A 21,857-nucleotide genomic window follows, 5' to 3' on the forward strand; every position below is an offset into this window, starting at 1 on the left:
TGCTTGCCTTGACATTTTTAAATAATAATATTGCCTCCCTGGTCTGAGATAAATTGATAAATGATAAAGTAGGAATTTGAAAATGTCTTATTAACAAAAGAATTGTTTACTCATTTCATGATATTGGGCTTACAGCCGCTCTTCATGATCCATGCTTAAATTATATCATTGGTGTCATGGCCCAAAATCCCAACTTGTTGTGATGGCGCCTATCTCGTTACTAGGCAAGCCGAAAATCTCAATAAACCACAATCTCTCTTAAGTTTGAAAATATAATATTTAAATACAATATAAAATCCCACAAATACTGATATGAACACTCCCCAAAACCTAGTGTCACTGAGTACATGAGCATCTAATATGGATACAAGTCTGGAACATAAGGTCTATAATAGTCTAAGACCAAAATACAGTAAACAAAGAGGTAGGGAAAGAGAGACAAGGTGTGCGAAACATGGCAGCTACCACTGAATCTCCGGAAGATCAACTGCATGAGAGAATCAACACCAGCTATGTCCAGAAGCATCTGGATTTGCACACGAAGTGCAGGGTGTAGTATGAGTACAACCAACTCAGCAAGTAACAATAATAAGTAAGGAATTGAAAATAGTGACGAGCTATACAATTATAATTCATTTCTAGTAATTCCAGCAAAGAATAGACATGCTTTCAAATCCGGTAGTTTAAGTCAAATCAATTTTATACAATTCAAGTTCATGTAATCCGGATATAGAATTCTTCAAAAAATTTCCCCACAACAATAGATAGCAACTAAGTGCATCAACCAATGAAAAACAAGTACAACCTCTCAGGACAGCAATCACTCACTAGGCTCCCAGCCCTCAACACTCACACTCCATGGGTACCCGTGCTTGCTGGGGTGTACAGACTCTAAAGGGGCTCCTACAGCCTAAGCGCTATAATCTGCACAGATAACTTACGTGTTGCACGGACAACTCATGTGCTATAATATAAATATCTAGATCCGCACGGCCAACTCACGTGTTGCACAGCCAACTCACGTGCTATAGTATAATATAAGGATCTGCATGGACAACTCACGTGTTGCACGGCCAACTCACATGCTATAGTATAATATCTCATAATCAGGCCCTCAGCCTCACTCAGTCGTAAAGCTTTCCAGTCTCTCGGGCTCTCATCAATCATAAAATCAGCTCAAACAACAATGATATGATACGTCAATAATGAACAAATATAGATTGGGATAAAATAATCAAGTAAGTTGTGACTGAGTACAAAACAACAATTTAAGCAGATAATTCAACATGTACACGACCTTTGTGGGTCCCAACAATGCCAACATATAGCCTAAGTATGGTTTCTAGCATGACTTATAGTCAAATTTCCACAACATAGAGAGAGCACATGACTATCAACAAGTTATTCAGATTTACAGTTTCCACGGGATGGACCAAGTCACAATCCCCTCGATGCACATCCACACGTCTGTCACCTAGCACGTGTGTCACCTCCAAAGTAATCACATGATACGAAATTTCGGGGTTTCATACCCTTAGGACCAGATTTAAAAATGTTACTTACCTCAGAGCGTGAAATTCTTTACTCTGCTATGCCTTTGCCTCGCAAATCGGCCTCCGAATGCCTCAAATCTAGTCACAAATAATTTGTTTCAGTCAATAAAATTTATTGGAATTAATTCCATAAGAAAATACGAATTTTCCATAAAAATCCAAAATTTAGCTCAAAAATCGCCAGTGGGACCCACGTCTCGGAACCTGACAAAAGTTATAAAATCGGAAAGCCCATTTAATCACGAATCTACCCATACCAATTTTACCAAAATTCAACCTCAACTCGACCCTCAAATCTACAAATCTTATTTTGAAATTTCTAAGTTCAAATCTCGGATTTACACCTCAAAATCATGTAATCTAGTCGGATTATTCGATGATAATTCAATATTATGGAGTAGAAATGATCACAGGGGACTTACCTCAAGTTTTCCTTGAAATTCTATCAAAAATCGCCTCTCCTCAAGCTCCAATTTGTCAAAAATGGCGAATGGGACGAAATCCCTGCTTTATAATTCTGCCCAGACAGCCCCCGATCCTGGGCCTTCGATCGTGTTCCTCGATCCTGGGCCTCGATCCTGACCCTCTATTCTGATCCTCGATTCTGGCCCTCGGTCATGGCCCTCGACCCTGGCCTTCGATCTTGCCTACAATCGTGGCTTCGATCTTGGGCCCTCGATCCTTTCCCTCGATCATGGCCTTCGACCCTGGCTTTCGATCCTGCCTCCGATCGTGGCTTCGATCATAGCCCTATTTTGGGCACGATTCAGGGCTCGATTCTGAGAGATTCTGGGCTCGATTCTGAGCTTGATTCTAAGAGATTCTGGGCTTGATTCTGGGAGATGGAATTTGCAGTAGAAGAAAATTGCAGCAGCTATTTTAGCCCACTTTTTGATCCGTTAACCATCCGAAACTCATCCGAGCCCCTCGGGACCTCAACCAAATATATCAACAAGTCCTAAAACATCATACGAACTTAGTCGAACCCTCAAATCACCTCAAACAATGCTAAAACCATGAATTACACCCCAATTCAAGCCTAATAAATTTTGAAATTTTAAGTTTCTACAAACGACTCCAGAACCTATCAAATTACGTCCGATTGATCTAAAATTTTGCACACAAGTCATAAATGACATAACGGAGGTATTTAAATTATCAGAATCGGATTCCGACCCCGATATCAAAAAGTCAACCCCCCGGTCAAACTTCCCAAAAATTCAACTTACGGCATTTCAAGCCAAATTCCACTACGGACCTCCAAATAATTTTTCGGACACACTCCTAAGTCCAAAATCACCATACGGAGCTATTGGAATTATCAGAATTCGAATTCGAGGTCTTTTACATATAGATCTACATCTGGTTAACTTTTCTAACTTAAATTTTTAATTATGAGACTAAGTGTCTCATTTCATTCTGAATTCCTTCCGGACCCGAACCAACTACCCCGGCAAGTCATAAAATAACTGTAAAGCATAAATTGAGCAGTAAATGGGGAAACGGGGTTATAATACTCAAAACGACCATCCAGGTCATTATAATTGGTATATTAAATATAGCCTATAGTAAGTGTCCGAGTCGACCCCTCGTCACTACTTCTTCGAGGTTAGGCGGGATACTTACTGGGTACGCATTGATTTACGTACTCATACTACACTTGCTGCATATTTTGTTGTGCAGACACATATATATTATTGGCCTTGTGGGCGCAGCGGCGTGGTTGATACAGGGACTTAGGTGAGCTGCATTTTGTGAGACGATTCACAGCCAGCAGAGTCTCCTTCAGAGTATTTGTATTTTTTTTCAGTCCAAATTTGTATTCCGGACAGTTATTGTATTTTATTTTATCCCCTAATAAATGCTCATGCACTTGTGACACCGGGTTTTGGGATTCATTATGGGCGTTCAGTATTGAAATTGATAAAAATATTATTATTTTTTCTGAAAAATCTCATCCTTTACTATTTAATTTGAAGGAAAGTATGATTTCAAAAACATTAAAGATGATGACCAAATCTAGTATTTATTGTTGGCTTGCCAAACAGTGGTGTCCGGTGCCATCACGACCTTAATAGATTTTGGGTCGTGACAACATGGTATCAGAGCCCTAGGTTCACGTAGGTCTCGTGAGTCATGAGCGAGTCTAGTAGAGTCTTATGGATCGGTACGGAGACGTCTGTACTTATCTCCGAGAGTCTACGGGGCTGTTAGGAGCACTTCCCTTTCTTGATTCCTCATCGTGCGATTTGAATCCTTCGAGGATTATGTCTTCATTTCCTTCCTATTCGATCTTATGCGACGTGAAGCGCTGGTTACAAATCGAGACTTAAGGAATTTTAATGGTACTACAGATGTGATGCGGGATGTTTCTCCCTACGTAATTGATTGTGTTATTGTCGTCGCCATGTGGAAGGATATTCTATCAATTCAGCTCAGTGGCTGTACTTCTGAGAACTTTGAGGCTATGCACAGGTTGCGATGATGCTCATGAGTTATTATCACACAGTATCGATGTGATGGTAGGATGTTTGCCTATGTGTTGGGGCAGTGAATAAAAGGAGGTTTACTTAGTGCATGGTTCCGAGATTCAGTATCTTATTTTGGCGGAGGAAAAGCAATTGGCCTATGAATGTCCAGATTTGGGTTGATGGAGTAACGAGGCTTGGTATTTTCTAGTGTGATGGAATCTTCATCCGAGGTGTGGTTTCGTCGTCCTTGATTGAATGTTTTAAGTTCGTCGGTGTTATGATTTTCTTCGATTCGCCTTTGGGGCAGGGTAGCATATGGGTTCTGTGGTAGGATGACTACACGCCTTGAGAAAGTTTAGAGTGATCTGGGATTCATGGTGGACCGTGACTAGGTCTACGAACTTAATTTGGAGTATTGGTTGCTATATTGAGGAAGATTGGGTGTGACAGGAGGGAGTTGCTTGATATGAAGAAGGATACAACATAAATTTGGATTGGAATATATGGTCGCACCTTTAGTTGATGTCCATGAGGAGTGAACGGACCTGTACAGCTGGTGAATGAGCACGGGCTCAGGATGGGTTACTGATTTCGTAATTATTGTATCTAGTTGCATTGGATGATGTCGGCATGGAATTTCCATAGGTGAGTTATCTCTTGTGAGCAGGTTAGCGGTTGCGTGGTGTTGGTGGGGCTGTCACGAAAGAATTCTACTGGTTATACGGCAAGAGGTCGAATATGTGAATGTGGTTAGTGATTCAAAGTGTTCATGAAAGGTCAAATGGAAGGACTTCGAGGAATTTGGCGAGTTGGTTGTGCAAGATCAGTTCAACGATGAAGAAAGAATCTTGGCGGGTTCTAGAGTTATGCAATGGTAGCTTCAAGCTAAGTGGGAGAGTTCCACCGCCTACGGCTGGATTGCATGGTCGGCTAATTGTGAGATTTCTGGTTATCGACATATTGGTGGGATATTATGACTAAGGAAGAGAGAACATCAGCGGTAATTTGAGCAAAGGATTGAGGAATGTGTGCTATAGTAGGCCTTATTGACTCATGTTCAGGTTTTGGGAAGGTTCAGGATTTATGCTTCATGTAAAGGTGATTTACAAGGAAAGTGATTCAGCCGGGTGCTTCTTGAAAGGGCGTTCATGTACTAGTGAAGCCTGGGAGTTTGATTATATTCGGTACCAAGTCAGAGTGGGTGACTCTCAACAACGGTCCTAGTGGATTCAAAAGTTAAAGTGTGGTGCCTAAGAATTTTGAGTCCGTAGTATAGTTAAGTATTGAGCTGTTGCAGAGGATTATAAAAGTGGATTGGAGTGATATTATCTTCGGTATGCGGTGTAGCAATGGAAGAATGGGAGAAAATAACTCGGAATCGTAAGGGAAATATCAGAATGGGTGTACTAGTTGAAGATGCAGATGTGCGCACAAGGAGGGTGCGAGATGGTTCGTGGGTTTTGGGGACAATGTGGTCTCGTGAGATGGGGTCACTCAGGATGAGTGCGGATTGAGTTCGTTATATTGATAAAGGAGTTGTTGTTATTTCTAAGGAAGATCCAAAGTAAATTAGGAGAAGTCGAGTTCGGTTAGCAATGGTTGAATCGGCTTAGTGATGGCAATGATCAGCTCCTTCAGTGTGTTGGGTTATTCATGTGATTGACGGTCGCCGTAACTGATCTTATTTGGAGGCTTTCGAGTATTATGGCTTGTTATGTGCAGATGGATCCCGGAAGGGTTATGGTGGATTAAACCACTACTTGAGGTTGGTATTTTTTGCGGATATGAGGATTCAGTCGCATGTTGCAATGGTTCTCTTGGAATGAGTTAAGTAAAAGGTTTCTATGTGATGAAGTATTTACCCTATTAGTAGTTCGGAAGTTAAGACGAAATTTTTGCGCTATTGCGCATTGGCATGATTAAGTGCAGTGATCAGCATGGGATTTGGAAGTTGAGGATCAAGGTTGCGATTCGGTATTGGCAAGAATGTCACGAGCTCGGATGAGCGAGAAAGGACTCAGATGGTTAGAGCTAGGTGGCATTATTTTTAGCATCACCTGAGATCGGTATTCTGTGTAAGAGGCTTTGAGTAGTGATTTCGGATTTTTGATTTGCTTTACAGCATTTGTGCGGACGGTGGTATGGATGTGCAGAATTATTATCTAGTGCGGAAGGTAGATTGTATAAGTGTGACATGTAGTCACTGGATTGATCGAAGATTGGAACCAAGTATGGAGATTGCGGTACTATTGTTCATGTGAGAATTTATGCCCGGAGGGGGCTCGGTTCATTTGGTTGTAGACTGTGGGAGTTTGTTCCGATTATGATGGATGTTCTCGTGTGTTATGGGAAAAAGGGTTATTTTGGACCCTTGAAAGGTTAATAGCCTAGTACGGTGCGATCAAAATTGGCTTGAGGTCTGTGGATAGATTTAAATATGAATATGGGCTCTATATCAGGCCGGATGTGTTCATTTCAGCATAGCGTTCCTTGTGGAGGAGTATTCGGACGTTGGATGTCGTTTCATCGTCAGCTATTTCATGTAATACTATATTGCGCAGTGTGAGTTGTGAAACAGCTTGGTAAATTTCTTATGTGTTGGGGTTCCAAATAGCGATGGTGTTATGTGAGCAGGATGGCTCTCAAAATTCAAATCATATACCGCACCTTAGTTCTGCTTGGGTTTTGTAGCGTATGGCGCTATCTATCTACCCAGGGATGGTATTATGCACTTAGCGTGCTTGTGGCCGATATTCGGGTATTTTGTAATAATGAGCCTTCTAGCTCAGTAAGTATCTCCTTATCCAGGTTTTATGTGTGGATCGGGTGGCACGCCACTACGGGTATATTGTTTGGATCGGGTTGCACGCCGCAACAGTGTGTTATTGAGTACAGCTTCCCCTATCTATTATCGTTTGTTTTGCTTCTCATTTTCTAAGGAAGATTCATAACATCCTTACGGTTGTTTAAATTAGTTACGTGGGTTGAGTGGTTCCTTCCAAAGTTCGATTCCTTATGTATCACATTCGAGTTTGTAGCTTGTGGGCACGTTGTGGCATTATATGAGACTTTTGGCAGTGTCTGAGGTGGCTTATTGCCTGAGCAGCTTGTACTGGGTGAGACTAGATTATTGGACCTGGGATCAGTGCGATCAGATTTATAGGAAGCATATTAAAGAGTAAATATTGTTATCCAGTCCAGAGTGAAGTAATGGTTCTTGTCGGGAGGAGAGACTCCATAAATTATAATTCGTCAGGTGGCTATGAGTTCTACACATCTTCTCTGTCGTGGCGGTATTGCAATAGTTGGGACTAGACTTATATATGTCATGAGGGGCATGGTGAACATCAGATTCGGGGAATGTCGGCTATTATGATCAGAGAATGTTATTATGGTTATGCGAATGTTGCGGTACATGGTTCGAATACAGCAAAGGTGCAGTCATGTTCTGGTACGTCGTGTGGTGATTGATACGATGTTCGTATGTTGGAAGAAGGCTTGGCAGAGAAGTCCGGATGTTGGAACTGGGCTCTAAGGCAAATTTGACTAAACAAAAGGGGAATTCTTCAGATTCACTCGAGCCAGTGTGCTCAACTGAGTTGTGGTAACACGGGTAGGTGCACGAGGTGCTAAACAGTGATTTTGGACAACTCCAGCGCAGTTCTTAGCACGTTCAAGGACGAACGTGTGTTTAAGTGGGAGAGAATGTAACAACCCGACCGGTCGTTTTGATCCCTAGCGTGTCATTCGGTGGTTTGAGGCCATGAGCAGCTTCACTTCAGGTATTATGACTAGTACGCCTAGTCGGAATTGAGATTCAGGGAGTTCAGAGTTGATTTGGAAAGAAAATCCTCATTTCGGAAGCTTCAAGTTGGAAGAATTGACTAAGGTTGGATTTTTGAGTAAATGATCTCGAAATCGGAATTTGAGGGTTTCAACATGTTCGTATGATGATTTCGGACTTGGGCGTATGTCCGGATGGGGTTTTGGATGACCCGGGAGCGTTTCGGCGCCTATCGTGAAAGTTGGCATTTTGGAAGAATTTCATAAATTTGGGTTGAAGTGAATTTCAATGTTATCGATGTCCGTTTGGGATTCCGAGTCTGGGAATAGCTCCGTATGGTGATTCTGGTATTGGGAGCGCATCCGGAAGTGGATTCGGAGGTTCGTAGGTCATTTTGGAGTTATTTGGCTAGGCTAGAAATTTGAAGGTTTTTTAGAAGTTTGACCGGAAGTGGACTTTTGATATCGGGGTCAGAATCCGATTCAGAAAATGAAGTAGATCTGTAATGTCAAATGTGACTTGTGTGTAAAATTTGAGGACAATCGAACGTGATTTGATAGGTTTCGGCATCGATTGTAGAAGTTGTAGTTTCAAAGTTCATTAAGTATGAATTGGGGTGCGATTCATGATTTCGATATTGTTTGATGTGATTTGAGGTCTCGAGCAAGTTTGTGTTCTGTTATGGGACTGGTTAGTATGATTGGACGGGGTCCGGGGGCCTCGGGTGTGTTTCGGGGTGGTTTCGGACCAAAACGGAATAACTTGCTACTGCTGTATCTGGTTTCCTTCTTCGCGAACGCGAAGGGAGTCCCGCGTTCGCGAAGAGGAACTTTGAGGCTGCTTAGATTTGGCCTTCGCGAACGCGAAGGTTGAGATGCGAACGCGGTGAAGAACTTGAGAAACCTACGCGAACGCGAGTGGGGAATCGTGAATGCGTAGAAGGAAATGAGAACTGGGCCTGAGGATGTTTGGCCTACGCGAACGCGAGGCTGGGTATGCGAACGCGAAGCAGTGAGGGCGGAAAGCTTCGCGAACACGTCGTGAGGAACGCGAACGCGAAGAGGAAATTGGGGGAAGTGTGTCTTTGGCCTTCGCGATCGCGATGGTCTTTCTGCGATCGCGAAGAAGGGCGGACCTGGGCAATGAAGTTTTATATACGGGATTTGGCCATTTTCCTCCACATTTCTTTTCGGTTGGGCAATATTTGAAGCTTTTGAAGAGGAGATTTCATCATCTATTATGAGGTAAGTAATTCCCGCACATTGTGAGTTAAATACATGGTTTATATAAGGATTTAGACATGAAAATTTGTAGAAATTGTGGGTTTTGGTAGGAAACTTAAAAATTGGTATTCTTGGATTTTGATCATGAAATGGAGAATAAATTATATATTTGAGTTCGTAGGGTTATGGGTAAAGTTTATCTTCGAAAATTTTTGAAATTCGGGCACGTGGGGCCGAGGGTGATTTTATCAACTTTTCGAACGGAGTTGAAAATTGTTATAAAATGATTAACTATGAGTATTGAAGTATATTTTGATTCGGTTGCGTCATATTTGACTAGTTTTGGAGCGACGGGCATCAGTTTGAATTGTCGGAACGGCTTTGGAGCCGGTTATGAAATTTCGGAGCAAGGTAAATCTCCTTTCTAACCTTGTAAGAGGAAATTAACCCCATAGGTGAACTAAATTATTATGTGATTCTATTTGTGGGGGCTACGAACGCACGATGTGATGAGAGTCCGTACGTAGCTACTAACTATGGCTATGTCCGGGTAGTTTTAGGCTTACATCATGCCTTATTGCTATTGTTGTTGAGTTTATGTTTATTGCTTGCCTTGAAAGGAAGCGAGATTAAGTTAGCTTATTAAACGTTTCGAAAGGAGTTGAAATTGAGGAAAAGTTGGGAACTTAAAGGTTTTCATTTGAACTTCGTATTTTTTAAAAGAATTGAGGAACACTATAATAACTTAAGAAATCTATATGTAACCGCGTTGCATGTATGTTTTGCGAGCGGGGTAATTTTCTTAAAAAGCTACAAGCTGAATTTCCCTTATTTTGAAAAGAATCAAGAAAGAGATATGATTTTAAATTTTAAATTTATGTTTGACCACGTCGCACGTATGATTCGCGAGCGGGGTATTTCCTACTACTCTCATGGGAGCGGGCCAATCACCTCGGCAAGTTAAATAGATGCATCTATGGTTCGCGTCATTCGACCCTCTGGCAGTGCACTGTTTAAATATTTGTTAGATCGGGTCGTACGACCTCGGCATGATTTGCGCATGCTTGTATTGCTTGCCTTGAAATTTTTAAAGAATGATATTGCCTCCCTGAGATAAATTGATAAATGATGAAATAGGAATTTGGAAATCTCTTATTAACAAAAGAATTGTTTACTCATTTCATGATATTGGGCTTACAGTCACTTTTCGTGATCCATGCTTAAATTATATCATTGGTATATTAAATATAGCCCATAGTAAGTGTTTGAGTCGACCCCTCGTCACTACTTCTTCGAGGTTAGGCGGGATACTTACTAGGTACGCGTTGATTTACGTACTCATACTACACTTGCTGCATATTTTGTTGTACAGGCACATATATATTATTGGCCTTGTGGGCGCAGCGGCGTGGTTGATACAGGGACTTAGGTGAGCTGCATTTTGTGAGACGATTCGCAGCCAATAGAGTCTCCTTCAGAGTATTTATATTTTTCTTTTCTGTCCAAATTTGTATTCCAGACAGTTATTGTATTTTATTTTCTCCCCTAGTAAATGCTCATGCAATTGTGACACCGGATTTTGAGATTGATTATGGGCGTTCAGTATTGAAACTGATGAAAATATTATTATTTATTCTGAAAAATCTCATCCTTTAGTATTTAAAGGAAAAAATAGCCGAGTCAAATCCCTGTTCTACTGATTTTCTCTGTTCTCTTTATTGCTCATGCCTATGCCTAACAAAATAGTTATGAAATCTGCATGGGAAAAACATTGGCTTCTCATGCCGATCTTCCATGAAGCCAATTCGACAAGTAACTTGAGCATGTTGTAAAATTGTGAAGCCGCACTACTGATTTTCATCAATATCTTAAACGTAAATTGTCTATAGAAGAATTTGATGCATGCTACAGTAAGGGGAAAAGTTTCAATCTTTAGAGGTAATGCTATCAATCTTTTACAGATTTTAACTTTTTTCTTCATCTTATTTATAGTTAAAGTTTCAAGATGAGGTACATTTATTAGCTTCTGTTGTCGTCAATGAGTCTTTCAAGGTCTTCGGATTTGCATTGCGTGATCAAGCACTCAATGGTGTGTCCTTAAATCATGGAAATTCTTGTGCTGATAAGAACTTTCATTGAACTTCGAGGTCTTGCGCGCCTTAAAAATCTGAATTTGGAGGTTCAAGGGAGATTTCTTCCGTCTCTGAGTAAATCCCACTTGGGTAAACTGGCATAAAGTGCCAAATTATTCCAAGTACAAGAGGAGAAATCAGTTCCAAAGAGAAAAGCTAAACCAAGGATGCCAATGTGATTAATTCTCCTTTTTGCTAAGTTGTTGGATTTTCAACATGTAATTTTAATTAGTATTATTGGAAAAACTGAAATAGATGTTTAATTTTCTGCAGGTTTAAATTGCAGAAGTAAAAGAACGGGATAATATATATGATGCAAGTATGCAGCTGGAGGGAATGGAAAGCAGAAACAAAAATTACTTTGATGCATTTGTTTTTGAGTTTGCAAAGACTGACTGTGCAAACTTAATGTTCGAGCCTTTTTGAGAAGTATTTTTTTGATCTGTTTTGCATAAAAAGTTAACCTTTTTAATATTTTCAACCTTGGTTTTTGAAATCTTCCAACAACTCAAATATTAATGCAATTTATGTTCCAAATGATGGAAAGTTAAATATTAGCAAGATGGTTGAGTTCTTCTGTATATATGTATTTTCATTAGGGGATAGGCGGTATCTCTTTATTCTTCATGATATTGACCACATTTCTGATCCCTATTTGCATTTTAGTGGATTGATCTGGTATGAGAAGTTGTTCAATAGCCCCTCAACGCAGTTCTTCTGAATTTCGAATAGTATTCAGGATCCTTTGTTTTCGATTATCTAATAAATCACTTAATGAAAGTAGATTATTTTTCCATTCCTTTCCAAAATTCCATAATCCCGTCCCGAACCAAACATGAATCTTTCGATTCATTCTTTTTGATAGGCCAACTCAAAGAGGGAAATGCAAGGGCTACTGGGAAGAGAGAGCCGCTGTCAATGTCTCAATAAAAAGCAAGGAGAAAAGCACAACGTGGGCTTCTCCGAGCTTTAGGGCATAAGCTCACTTTAAGCGATTTTGACAACACTGGCTTCAAAAATTATATCTTAAGGTGCAATAGTGTATTGTGAATCACAAGAGATGATACCAGAAGCCAAAAGACTTATTAGGGTGATACTGTGATCCAATTAAACACCTTATGTTAGTTAACATATTTCTATAGATATATGGAGATTAGGCACAAAGAAAAATACAAATATAGGCAACTGGATTAAATGACAATAACTTCGCAGAAGCATATTTGCCTTACTCCCCATCCCTCCATGTTTAAACAAAAAATTAAAAGGGAATTTAAATACATAGAGAGAGTGGATGCCTTTTTTCCTACTTAAAAGAAGAAAACTCACTGTTTAAAGCTCGCTTTAGAGCAAAACAAAAGAAAAAGTCATAGAGCATCATCTCAAGGTTAGTTCGATGCAAACCAGCTTGTCAGAATTTAAAAAATTTTGAATTTTATTATGGAAATAGATATGTTTCTTTACAGTTTGTTTGCAAATTATTTGTGATACAAAAATAAATTACAACCACAATATAAATATGAAGAAACATAATTTTATTGATAAACGATGCGGGTACAATTCTATTTATCCTTGATTCTTCTCTTCGATTTGTTATCCGTAATTCGAGGGATGGATCAGTGTATTCTCGAATGTAGGATGATACGGACCTTTCTGAATTATTTGATCTCCACGAAAGCCGATCATTGTATGGATATGCTTCTTGAAGTATTTGATTATCAAGAACAACGTCTATTGATCACGACGTTATTTTATGCCTTGATCCCTTTGTGAATATCCCGAGAATTTATGGGATGTTTGAGGCGACCTCAATTTGAGACCCATTTTCAAAGGAAATATGTAACCCTTTTTATAGGAGTAACCTAGGGTTATGATAGAGTAGCCTCCAAATTAAGGTTTTTGTAGAGTAGCATCCAAGCAACCCTAATAGACTTCTAGAATTGCAAGAGTCCGCTTGTAGTATCTTGAATTTAGGATTTACCTTGATCCGTTAAAATTTCGTTGTCTACAAATGCCCCCTACTTCAAGACTTGTCGGCTTGTAGACTTGATGAAACATACAGACGAGACTTGCTTACTCATGTGAGAAATTCATTTTTTGTATCTTCTCAAAAGAGTACTTGATCATACAAAGTTGTGTCGAACTGTAACTTGAGATGGATCCAGTCTTTAAAGAAGCTCTTGCAGAAATTTCATCTCGTAATTATGCCTAATAAACATGCTTATTGGCCCAATTTCAGAAAGATTATCGAGTCTTAAATTGAGCAGCATCTATGACATCATGGAATCCTTTATTTAATTCACCAAAATATAATAAGCAAAGTGAGACCATGCTTGTTACTTGTCGCAAGCATAGCCTATTTTTAAAGAATAAAGCATAGCAACCCCTTTGATAGGTTACTTGGCCTCCTTGAAATTACCATCGCCAGCTTTCTTGTGGCTTTATAGTTTTAGCGAGAGTAGTTTTGGTGAAGAATTAGTTGATGCCTTCACTTTACAATTTCACATTCATGGCAAGACTATTTGGGTATCTCCTCCTTTAGCTTGCGGCTTTGGCAAGGAACCACTGGGATAGAGGACAAAAGAACCTATCCCCAGAGATTGCCCCCATTGTTGGAGATTTGATTTTCTTCTTCTCCAAGGGGGTGTCAAGGGGTGAAATATGTGGTTGCGGTAACGTCTTTACTTGAATGATTGTTGATCTTTTTGAAGGCCATCACATTAGTTTGATTTTGAAACTTATAATTTCCAACTTGCAGGAGGAAGAGATGAAGGGCAGAACTGGTCCCACTGGGCGTGTCAATTTGGGTAAATCATTCTCCTTATTTACGTTAATGTCATTTATTACTCCCTCCGTTTTAATTTATGTGAACCTATTTCCTTTTTAGTCCGTGCCAAAAAGAATGACATCTTTCCCTATTTGGAAACAATTTACCTTTATGTAATGATTTATAGCCACATAAAATATATGTGTTTCATTTTATACCACAAGTTCAAAAGTCTTCTCTCTTTTCTTAAACTTCGTGCCAAATCAAATGAGTTCACATAAATTGAAACGGAGGGAGTATTATTTATTGCTTGAAATTCTTCTATCATTAATGATCTTGAAACATTGAATGTACACAGCATTTAATCATCCACCAATACTGTCCGATTTTATTTGGGTTGACTAGTTATAAATAGGGATATTATCATTAACTAGGTTTAACAAATTATTTGTGATACAAAAATAAATTGCAACCACAATATAAATATGAAGAAACATAATTTTATTGATAAATGATACAGGTACAATTCTGTTTATCCCTTGATTCTTCTCTTCGATTTATCCGTAATTCGAGGGCTGGATCAGCGTATTCTCGAACGTAGGATGATACAAATCTCTCTAGATTATTTGATCTCCATGAAAGTTGATCATTGTATGAATATGCTTCTTGAAGTATTTGATTATCAAGAAAAATATCTATTGATCACGACATTATTTTATGTCTTGATCCCTTTGTAAATATCCCGAGAATTTATGGGATTTTTGAGACGACCTCAATTTGAGACCCCTTTTCAAAGGGTATTTGTTTATAGGAATAACCTAGGGTTAGGATAGAGTAGCCTCAAAATTAGGGTTTGTGTACAGTAGTCTCCAAGTAACCTTAATAGACTCCTAGAATTGGAGGAGTCCTCTCGTAATATCTTGAATTTAGGATTTAGCTTGATCCGTTAAAATTCCGTTGTCTACACAGTTATCTACTCGAGTCATACCCATTCAGCACAGAACAACAATGAAATTGCAAAATTAAGAAGTATGAAGAGAACCAAAAAAAGTATTGAAAGAAAAAAAGACAAAGAAGAGGAGCGGAAGAAAAAAGATGAAGAAAAAAAGATCCGAGGAAAAATCAGAAAAGAGCAGCGAAGAAGAAGAACTCCAATCTAACCTGATTCGAAGAGAATCTTCAAAAAAAGTCTAAAAAAATAAAATTACTACCATTATCTATTTCTTTGTCTCTACTTGCTTTTAATCACACTCACAGATTTAACCCACAATAGCCATTGAATTGCGAAATTAGAAAGAGGAGAACCCGAAAGAAGCGCAGAAAGGAAAAACAGATGAAGGAAATGCGAAATTAATTGAAAGAGGAACATACCAGTAGGTAGAAGACCCAACAAGAACACAAACAAACATGAGAACAAGAGCACAGAGAAAGACTGTCGAAATTGTAGACGCTGAAGAAACATTCTTTGACAGTTCAGAGAAACAAAGGAAAATGCTAATGTTACACCTGTAGCAACATTCAATTTACACGTAGGTTGGCGTAAACAGTTATAAGACTCGTAAAATAAAATACGTATAAATGATGCAGAAATGTCAAAATTACCCTAAGCTTTTGTTCAAATGACGAGAAGCAGCCAGATCGAAATCTTGGCTCTTCTATAATATAGTAAAGTAATATGTGTGTGTGATGTAATCAAATATATAAAATTAATTCTCAGATGCATATGCAGAAATATTTAATATATTCTATCTCATTTAAGCTTACCAATATCAATTAGTATAAATTTACTAACTAGTTCCTACTATTAATAAGAGGGAGTTTGAGGAGCTTCAGGTCAACACGTCTGCTTGAGCAATTTGCTTAAAATCTGGGCCCACGAGTATATTCTTGTAATTGTAACAAAACTGAGCAATTCTATTGGCTTAAAAACTAGATTACTGTAGCTCCTTCATAAAATTTTTGTTGTACGGACTAATTTACCCTTTTGCTGATATGCAATCATCAAGCCAGACCAACTTTCCAACCCAACCTGCTTACTTTCTTCTTACTGTCCTCATTAATCACGTCACACGTGTCCTCATTGATTTAGTGCACATTTAAGATCATAAAACAAAAACCTCATTTTGTACTCTCTCTTTTTTTTTAACTTCAAATCGAGTCACGATTTTATAACCACTTGAGAATAATCTTTGTAAAAGGGGGACTTTGCCTGACCTTTTACTACAAGAGTTGAACTTGGAAACCAAATTTAGAAAGCTAAAAGGCTAACACCAAAAAATAGTTACATAGTGACTATAAAGCTGTAAATTCAAGGTGGTTCATATGTGAGGGTGCTTGCTTTTTTTCTTCTTGAATCTAAATGAAGGAAGTTGTAGTCTATCGATATTTACCAAGCCTCTAACCTGCCCAGGTAGGCTACCAAAGTGATATATATCCAAAGATCTGTCAGATTGTGGCTAAGGGATGCCAATTTATCCGCAACACGATTTGCTTCTATATAGCAATGCCGAGTTTTAATATCATGAGTATTTACCAATAACTTTCTCTCTTCTACTGTATCATTGATTCTCCAAGGTGTATCATATTCTCCAATCACTGAGTTTTGAAGGTTGAGTGAGTCAGTTTCTCCTATGATTGAGTTAAAGCCATAGTTGATGCACCATATAAGGCCATAGAGCAATGCACTAGTTTCTGCAGTGTTACTGGTGCACTGTCCCAATGGCAATGAATATGCCATTATGAGACAACCATCACTCCCTCTCGCTATACCTCCTCGTCCGCAGTTGCCATCTAGACAGATCCATCATTGTTCAGCTTCACAATGAGAGGTGGTGGTTTGAGCCATTTTACCATAGTAAAGCAGTTCATCACCACCTGAACTTTATACATGTTACATAAATCTTCCCAATTGTTTCCAAAGTTGATCTTCTTGAAATGAGATTTGATAAGCTGAGTGATGTTGAAAGTAATCATCTCTTTGGATCTGTGAAATGATGGTTTTTCCATATCAAATATAGAGTTGCACCTAGACCTCCATAGCTCCCAAATGATGATAGGAGGCATGATTTTGTGCATGTAGCTAGCCATGGGATTTTCCCCCTTCCGTTTCCAACAATTGAGTATGAGAGTCCTCAGATTGTTGTTTCTATACTCAATGTCCAATCTGCCAATAAAAAAATTCCACACTTGTTGTGCATATTCACTACTATAGAATAAATGATCTGTAATTTTAGGTACTCGGATGTCACTGAAACAAGTACAACAACTGCACCTAGAGTCGATGACAATCCCAAGGTTAGAAATTCCCTCATCAGTGGAAACCTTGTTGTGAACAGCCCTCCATGACATAAAGGACATTTTGAAAGGAACACATATCTGCCAAATATTAGCGTCATAGCTAGAAACTCTCTTTATTTGCCTTAACAGATTTCATACACTTGATATAGTAAATTTGTCATTATTATTGCTAGTCCAGATTGTTGAATCCTCCTTTTGTTGGTTGATGAGAACCTGCAAGGAAGACAAAGAAGATAGGTAAGTTTTTATGTGGTCAGGGGTTGGTACCGAAGAACTGACCAATACCATTGGCCATCCTTAAGTACTTCATTGATCTTTATATTACTCAATATGGGATTTTCAGATTGAGTTTCAAAAAGAGGACCCTTGTCCATCCAATTGTCAAACCAGAAGCTGATATTGCCTTTTTTCAGTTTTCCAAAGTATGTTTTGCTCCACTTTAATTTTGATTGAATACATAACTTTCCAACTATAGGAATTTCTTTTCATCCAGTTTGTACAAACTGGATTGCTAGCATTACAGTACTTTGCTTTCATAAATTGAGCCCAAAGGGATTGGGTGATTCTGAATTTCCACCACTGCTTGGAATTGAAGGCATTGTAAATGTCTTCTAATTTCATGAATCATGTTCCTCCTTCCTCAAAAGTAAAATACAAAGTCTTCCATGCCACTCAATGGTGTTTCTCCCTATTTGCATGCCCTGACCAAAAATATCTGGCCAAATATGTCTCTATCAGTTCAAAGGATCCTTTGGGAGGATGCACCGAAGCAAGAGTATAAATATTGAGACCCAGGAGAACATGCTTGATGAGAACTACCCTTCCACATATTGATAAGAATTTCAAATGACATCCTTTGATTTTGTTAATGGCCTTGCTCACCATATCTGAGAATGTGGCAAGAGTTTTCCTCCCAGTATATATATAGGACACCCTAGGTACTTCATAGAAAAATTACCATGTCTCTTACCAAGAATTCTGCCAACTCTAGTAATAATGCTTATAGCAGTCTTAGGTGCCATTGTATAATAACTTTTGTATTTGTTGATCATTTGACCACTAATCTTCTCATATGATTCTAAAGTCGCTAGCACCAGTTTCAGAGTTTGCTTAATACCACTACAGAAAATAATTGTGTCATCAGCAAATGAAAGATGAGAAATATGTGGTCCATTATGAACCATATAATACCCTTTGAATATGTTGTTGTTATGGAGTCCATTGAGCATTAGGGAAAGCAGCTCCGCACAGTGAATAAAAAGTGAGGGTGAAAGAGGATCTCCTTGTCTGAGTCCTCTTTTAGACTTGAAGAATCCATGCCTGCTACCATTGACAATAAGAGAGTACTAGTAGTTGGATATGAATCTGTAGATCATGTCTATCCATACTTCAGCAAAACCAAGTTGTCTGAGCATGAAACATAAGAAAGGCCAGGACACTTTGTCATAAGCATTAGCCATGTCAAGCTTAATGACAAGATTTAGACCTTTTTTAGGCTTGCAAATGTTATTAACAATCTCTTGGGTCAGTAAGATATTCTCATTTATCGACCTTCCCTTGATAAAACTACTTTGATTAAGAGAAATAATCTTGGGCAAAATGAGGCCGAGTCTAGTATTTATGATCTTTGCAATTATCTTACTAGATACATTACAGAGACTGATTGGTCTGATATCTGAGAAACTTTGTGGAGAGTCTACTTTAGGAAGCATTATCAGGCAAGCGTGGGAGAAAAACCTAGGTAGAGTGGCACCGTTAAAGAATGCACCCACTGCCTTATGTATATCATAAGAAATTACTTCACATGCACTTTGATAGAATTTATCACTCAAGCCATTAGGGCCCGGTGCACTGTCAGGATCAATCGAGAATACACAATCTTTAACCTCCTAGAGGGAAGGCATAGCTGTCAAGAGCTTCAGTAACCACCTTCTTCACTACATTTAGAATTTGAGAGTCTTCTACAACAATATCAGCTTGAAACATCTTTTGAAAGAACTGGACAGCTGCACTTGCTACATCATTGGAGCCCTCTATCCATTCTCCTTCCTCATTTTTTATTTTGAGGATAAAAAGCTTTCTTCTTCTATCCTTAAAAACTCCATGGAAGTAAGCTGTGTTGGCATCCCCTTCATCTAACCATTTGACCCTAGATTTTTGCCTTAGAACTTTCTCCTGAAGAATCAAGAAACTGGTGAATTCAGCTTTAGTTCTAGCCAACTTGGTCCTGATATCTTGAGTATTATTGGTAATAGATACCTCTTCAAGTTCCTTAATGAGCTTTTCCAGCTTCTTTGGTTCTTCATAAATATCACCAAAAGTAGTCTTTAACCATCTGCTCAGAGCACTGCATACTATTTTAGTCTTTTGGTGGAGGATATAAAGAGGATTCCCATGAACCTCTTCAACCCATGATTGTTGGATAACATTCAAGTATTCATCATGGTCCACCCATATATTCAAAATTTTGAAATATTTAGTATGAGTAGGATCATACTTCCCACATTCTATCAGCAACGGGGCATGATCAGAGCATATCCTAGAGATATGTGTAACTTTAGTCTCCCCAAAAAGATCAAATCATTCAACATTGTATGTTAATTTGTCTAATCTCTTCCAAATTGTGTTGGGAGGGTCTCTATTATCACTCCAAGTGAAAACAGTTCCATGAAATCCACCATCTTGTAAATTGCAATCATTCAGACAAGAGAGGAAATTAATTCCTTCTTGAATTCTATAGGGTAAGCCACCGAGCTTCTCCTCCGAGCTAATAGCTACATTAAAATCACCAACCACTCTCTGAGGGTCGTTAATGTTATTGGACGTGTTTCTGAGTTCATCCCTTAGAACATTTTTTTGATTTTCATCGCACTTGGAATACACAATGGTAATGTGAAATGAAATATTCCCACGAATTTGAGAAATTTGGAGTAAAACTTGTTGTTCTTTATCATCCAGGACATTGATTTTGTAATCAGCAGACCAAAAAATCCATATCTTTTTGGAATAATTGTGAAAATATTCTTGGTATCCAAGCATCCTTTTATACTTTTCAATCTTCCTTGCTCTCACCATGGGTTCCTGCAAGAAAATAAAAGGAAGGTTGGACTAGTTTTTAATGATTTTGAGCCTTTCCGCAGCACCTTGGGACCATATGTCCCTAATGTTCCATGATACATAACTAATCATTTGAAACATTTGAGTTTTGTTCCCCCTTAGCCTTTAAAATTTCTTCTGAATTCCTACTGTTAGGAGCCCAATTGATCTCACCTAGTTGATCACCAAGTCCTCTTGGAGAAAGATTGTTGAATTGAATAATATTTTGGTGGACTTGGGAGGTAATCACAGGATTGCATTCGACACTTTGATACCTCCCTGCCATATGATCATCATCAGATAAAGAGTTTTTCTTATCTTCATATTGTATTTCCATAATCATATCATGGTCTTGGGGATCACTGATAGCATTTGCTTCCCCACTCAAGGACATCTGGCTATTTTCTCCTGGATCAATGATTCTTGGTGGCTCATCTAGCAGTTGATATTCAAGCCCCATTTTTCTATCCTTCCAGCTAGCATATTTCTCAACAAGTTTGGGGTCAAGGCCAAAGAGTGATCTATACACCAAGCTATGATTTTCCTGATCCATGTCACTTGTCAGAACAACATCACCTGGTATGGTCACTTTTTCTTTAAACTTTCTCCTTTTCTTGTTCATATTCTTTGTTTCCTCTAGTCATATTCACTAGTGAAATATTCATGATATCCTTTTCATTATCGACAAACTCACAATCTCTGGGTACTCAGCATCCTTTCCTTGATACGTCTTTTTACCAGACTTGTTGATAGTAAGTAATTTTGACTTTTTCTTATTGTCTTTGTTACTGTTGTATTTGTCCCTTATTGTGTGTTTGGCCTGAGCTTGAGGGATCAAAGAAGTAGCAGCTAGGATCACTTCCATATTCACTTCACCTTCACTGTTGTTGTGGGTGACAATCACAGTACTTTGTCCCTCATTGATCATGTTGGCGGTGTTAGTATCATTCCCTTTTTGAGTTATCATAGCAACATGATTGTTGTTATCATTGTTTCTATTATTTTTTTATTCACAGTATGTCAACCATCTTCAGCTCCTTTGTCAATATTGGTAGCACTGTTGTTGTTAGCTGGTCTCTTACCCGTGGGTTTTACAGCAGCGTTAGAATTGCCATTGGTCTGTCCAGCATTCTGAGGCCTGCCCTGTTCTCTTCTTTGCTCATTTCTCCTAACTGCTCTCACATTTTTTATTTTGATTAGTATCATTCCTTTTGGTTTGCTCATTAACCTCGCTGTCATTCTGAACTCTCAATTCTCGATGTAAAATTCTACACATTCTGTTTGAATGTCCTTGCCTCATACAATGATTGCAAAATGCATGTAGTGATTCATATTCAACTTTCTGAATAAACTCTTCTATATTGCCTTCATGGTTCCTGATCTCGACAATGACCTCATTTAAAATTGGCTTTGCAAGGTCAATTCCAATTCTAAGCTTTGCAGTAGTGGGTCTTGTTTTGGTGGTCGTTGCCTTGTCCAAAATCAAAGGAAAATCTATAGGATCAACTATACGACATATTGCGTCCCACTCATCGAA

At 38.7% G+C, this 21,857-nt stretch overlaps 1 protein-coding gene across 1 annotated transcript; it reads right to left on the reverse strand.

The window, feature by feature from the left end:
• Positions 1–19,105: 19,105 nt before the first annotated feature.
• On the reverse strand, positions 19,106–20,299 carry LOC104091665 (uncharacterized). The gene is made up of 2 exons (XM_009597050.1): positions 19,873–20,299; positions 19,106–19,731 (listed from the first exon to the last, which is right to left on the reverse strand). Exons 1-2 carry the CDS (start codon positions 20,297–20,299, stop codon positions 19,106–19,108), a joined length of 1,053 nt encoding a protein of 350 aa, XP_009595345.1.
• Positions 20,300–21,857: the final 1,558 nt, after the last annotated feature.

This window comes from Nicotiana tomentosiformis, chromosome 3, assembly GCF_000390325.3.
Source record: "Nicotiana tomentosiformis chromosome 3, ASM39032v3, whole genome shotgun sequence".
Lineage (NCBI taxonomy): Eukaryota > Viridiplantae > Streptophyta > Magnoliopsida > Solanales > Solanaceae > Nicotiana > Nicotiana tomentosiformis.

Bases quoted from the DNA above. Each gene is read 5' to 3' on its own strand.
- LOC104091665 (XM_009597050.1), bottom strand. From the start codon at position 20,299: ATGGTGAGAGCAAGGAAGATTGAAAAGTATAAAAGGATGCTTGGATAC. The intron at 19,732-19,872 runs GTGATAATAGAG...CGTTGCTGATAG, and splicing joins TGGAACTGTTTTCACTTGGA to AATGTGGGAAGTATGATCCT.